Source organism: Pteropus alecto, unplaced genomic scaffold (genome assembly GCF_000325575.1).
Source record: "Pteropus alecto unplaced genomic scaffold, ASM32557v1 scaffold7, whole genome shotgun sequence".
Lineage (NCBI taxonomy): Eukaryota > Metazoa > Chordata > Mammalia > Chiroptera > Pteropodidae > Pteropus > Pteropus alecto.
In genome coordinates, this window is record NW_006494614.1 from 61,192,717 (window position 1) to 61,195,893 (window position 3,177).

At 60.5% G+C, this 3,177-nt stretch overlaps 1 protein-coding gene across 1 annotated transcript; it reads left to right on the top strand.

Annotated features, from left to right (window-relative positions):
• The first annotated feature begins 7 nt into the window (after nt 1-7).
• FOXF1 (forkhead box F1) lies at nt 8-2,871 on the top strand. The gene is made up of 2 exons (XM_006926738.3): nt 8-941; nt 2,419-2,871. The coding sequence occupies exons 1-2, from the start codon at nt 41-43 to the stop codon at nt 2,577-2,579; spliced, it is 1,062 nt and encodes a 353-aa protein (XP_006926800.1). The 5' UTR covers nt 8-40; the 3' UTR covers nt 2,580-2,871.
• Nucleotides 2,872-3,177: the final 306 nt, after the last annotated feature.

A 3,177-nucleotide genomic window follows, 5' to 3' on the forward strand; every position in this document is an offset into this window, starting at 1 on the left:
CGGCGGCGTTGGCGGCGGCGGCGGGGGAGGCGGCGCGGCCATGGACCCCGCGTCCTCTGGCCCGTCCAAGGCCAAGAAGACGAACGCCGGCATCCGGCGCCCCGAGAAGCCGCCCTACTCGTACATCGCGCTCATCGTCATGGCCATCCAGAGCTCGCCCACCAAGCGCCTGACGCTCAGCGAGATCTACCAGTTCCTACAGAGCCGCTTCCCCTTCTTCCGCGGCTCCTACCAGGGCTGGAAGAACTCGGTGCGCCACAACCTCTCGCTCAACGAGTGCTTCATCAAGCTGCCCAAGGGCCTCGGGCGGCCGGGCAAGGGCCACTACTGGACAATCGACCCGGCCAGCGAGTTCATGTTCGAGGAGGGCTCCTTTCGGCGGCGGCCGCGCGGCTTCCGAAGGAAATGCCAGGCGCTCAAGCCCATGTACAGCATGATGAACGGGCTGGGCTTCAACCATCTCCCGGACACCTACGGCTTCCAGAGCTCCGCCGGCGGCCTCTCGTGCCCGCCCAACAGCCTAGCGCTCGAGGGCGGCCTGGGCATGATGAATGGCCACTTGCCTGGCAACGTGGACGGCATGGCTTTGCCCAGCCACTCGGTGCCCCACCTGCCCGCCAACGGCGGCCACTCGTACATGGGCAGCTGCGGCAGCGCGGCGGCCGGCGAGTACCCGCACCACGACAGCTCGGTGCCCGCCTCCCCGCTGCTGCCCGCTGCGGGTGGGGTCATGGAGCCGCATGCCGTCTACTCGGGCTCCGCAGCCGCCTGGCCTCCCTCGGCCTCCGCTGCCCTCAACAGCGGCGCCTCCTACATCAAGCAGCAGCCCCTGTCCCCTTGCAACCCCACGGCCAACCCCCTGTCGGGCAGCCTCTCCACGCACTCCCTGGACCAGCCCTATCTGCACCAGAACAGTCACAACACCCCAGCTGAGCTGCAAGGTGAGTGGGGAGGCTGGGCGGTTCTAGTCCTGGGGAGGTCGGACATCTGTGTGTATACTGCGCGGACCCAACCCCCCAAATTGACTCAGTCCCCCAAATTGCTGACCGCCCCCGGCGGAGAGCCTGCAGACACTTCTGTGGGGTGCCAACCCCAATACTGCAGTGCTTCTCAGTCCCACCTCCTAGTTTGAAGGTCGACTGATTTGGGCCCCCTGATTTGGGCTGAGATTTTCGTTTTTCTTTTTCTCTTCCAACTCCAGTCTTCTGGCAGTCCAGAGCCCAGCCAGGTAGGCCCCGTCCCCATCAAAAACACTCAGACCCCAATATTCTAAGTCCTTTCTGGTTTCTTAGGCCCCCTCACACCTCAGCAAGTTCCCAGGATTAAGCTGAGGCCCAGACTGGGCCAACTGGCTCACCATCCTGGGGTGGTCGCTCAGAAAGCTACCGGAGGGGAGAGCCGCCTCTGCTCCTTGCCTGGGCAGAACGGAAGAGTTAGGCCCAAGGCTGCCTGGGCCTGGTGCTCAGAGAGTCAGTGTCCAGCCTTTCAGGGAACCAGGTCTGGCCCTGCAAATGTCGACTTGGGGGTATGTTGTGGTGGCAGAGGTAGAGAGGGGCTGCGGCCAGGCCCAGAGTGAGCCGCAGAGTCGCAGGCCTCACAGACTCTTTGTTTCTCAGGATCCAGGTTTTCGGGTCCCCAGGTGTCCTCTCCCCAAGCCTCTAAGAAGATGCAGAACCATCTCCCCTCCTGAATTCCCATCTCAGCACCCACCAGCAGCCTTCTGGGCCTAGTTCTGGAAAGGGCATGGAGTGAACTAAGCAGGGTCCTGACAGGGGTCAGCTGTCAGCAGCCTGCAGGAGGCAGGAGCCTGGCCTGGGGGCTGGAAGGCCACTTCTCCACGGGGGGCGGGAGTCACTCTGCTTGGGCTGCTTCAAACTCTTGGGCTCCAGCTGCCCTGTTCTCCAAGGGGCACGTCCTTTGAAGAAGCTACTCTTCACCCCGTGATGGCTCTGGGCTTCCCCGCTCCCAGTGCCTGCCTCTCGCTGCTCTGAGGCCTCCACAGCCTTGGGGCTGGGAAGTGGCTTCCCCGGCGCCAGGCCTCAGGCTGACCAGGAGGTGGAGGCCTTCAGGACCCTCCCTGGCGTCTCCAGGCCCGTCTCAGCCGCTCTCACCCCTTCCTCTTCAGCTTCCAGAAGCCCCTCGGTCAGGTGTTCAGTGGCCAAGGCTGGAGAGGCCCAGGAAGCAGTGGGAGCAGGAACGGTCGCTGGTGTCCCGGGATCTTTCCCTGGGGCATACAGCTCGGGGCCAGGAGGGACGGAGGGTCGGGAACTTGGGGAGTCTGTCTGCGGGCAGGCGGAGCGTGGTGGGGGGGAGGGCCTGCGCCCCGTGGGAGGTGGGCAGCGCTGCTTCTCCTCCTTGAACTCTGGCCTCTGGCACTTACTCTTTACTTTCCCTCGTCTCTTGTCACCTCCCTCGCAGGCATCCCGCGGTATCACTCGCAGTCACCCAGCATGTGTGACCGAAAGGAGTTTGTCTTCTCTTTCAACACCATGGCGTCCTCGTCGATGCACTCCGCCAGCAGCGGCTCCTACTACCACCAGCAGGTCACCTACCAAGACATCAAGCCTTGCGTGATGTGAGGCTGAATCCCGAGGGGCCCTCTGGGCATGGGCCGCCCCGGCACAGGGACCCGGGAACCCACTGCAAGAAACTGCTTTATTCTCGAGGTATAACCGTCGGCAGAAGACAAGGGTTTGACCCCTCTCCAATCGGATTATTTGGAAAGGAATCCCCAGGGCAAAGACTTGGCGCAGTGGTCGGCACCTCCTCCCCTTCTCCCTCGAAAATTTAAAAAAATGGTGGCAGTAGGGCCTGATCTGACTGCAGCTGTTGGTAGAGAAATATCTATTTTTGATTCGATTGAAACCAGCTGAGAAGGTGCTGTGTTGGGGGAAAACCCTCGACATCTAAACAAAAATTCTGCTGAGGTCTCTCTTTTCCCTCTTCTCTTACTATGGAAAAGGTGAGGGGAGATTTTTTTTTTAGAAGAAAGGCAAACGTATGAGACCATCATTATCAAATACTTTTATTTTTTGGTTGAGTATTTATCTTTTTATTTTTAACTTTTTTGGAAAGAATGTCCTGGAGTGCGCAAGTCTCTTTTTAAAGCCGTCTTTTGCAGGGAAGAGGAGGAAGAAGCGGCATTCTCCCTCCCCACCTCAGAAGTCTTCCATCAGC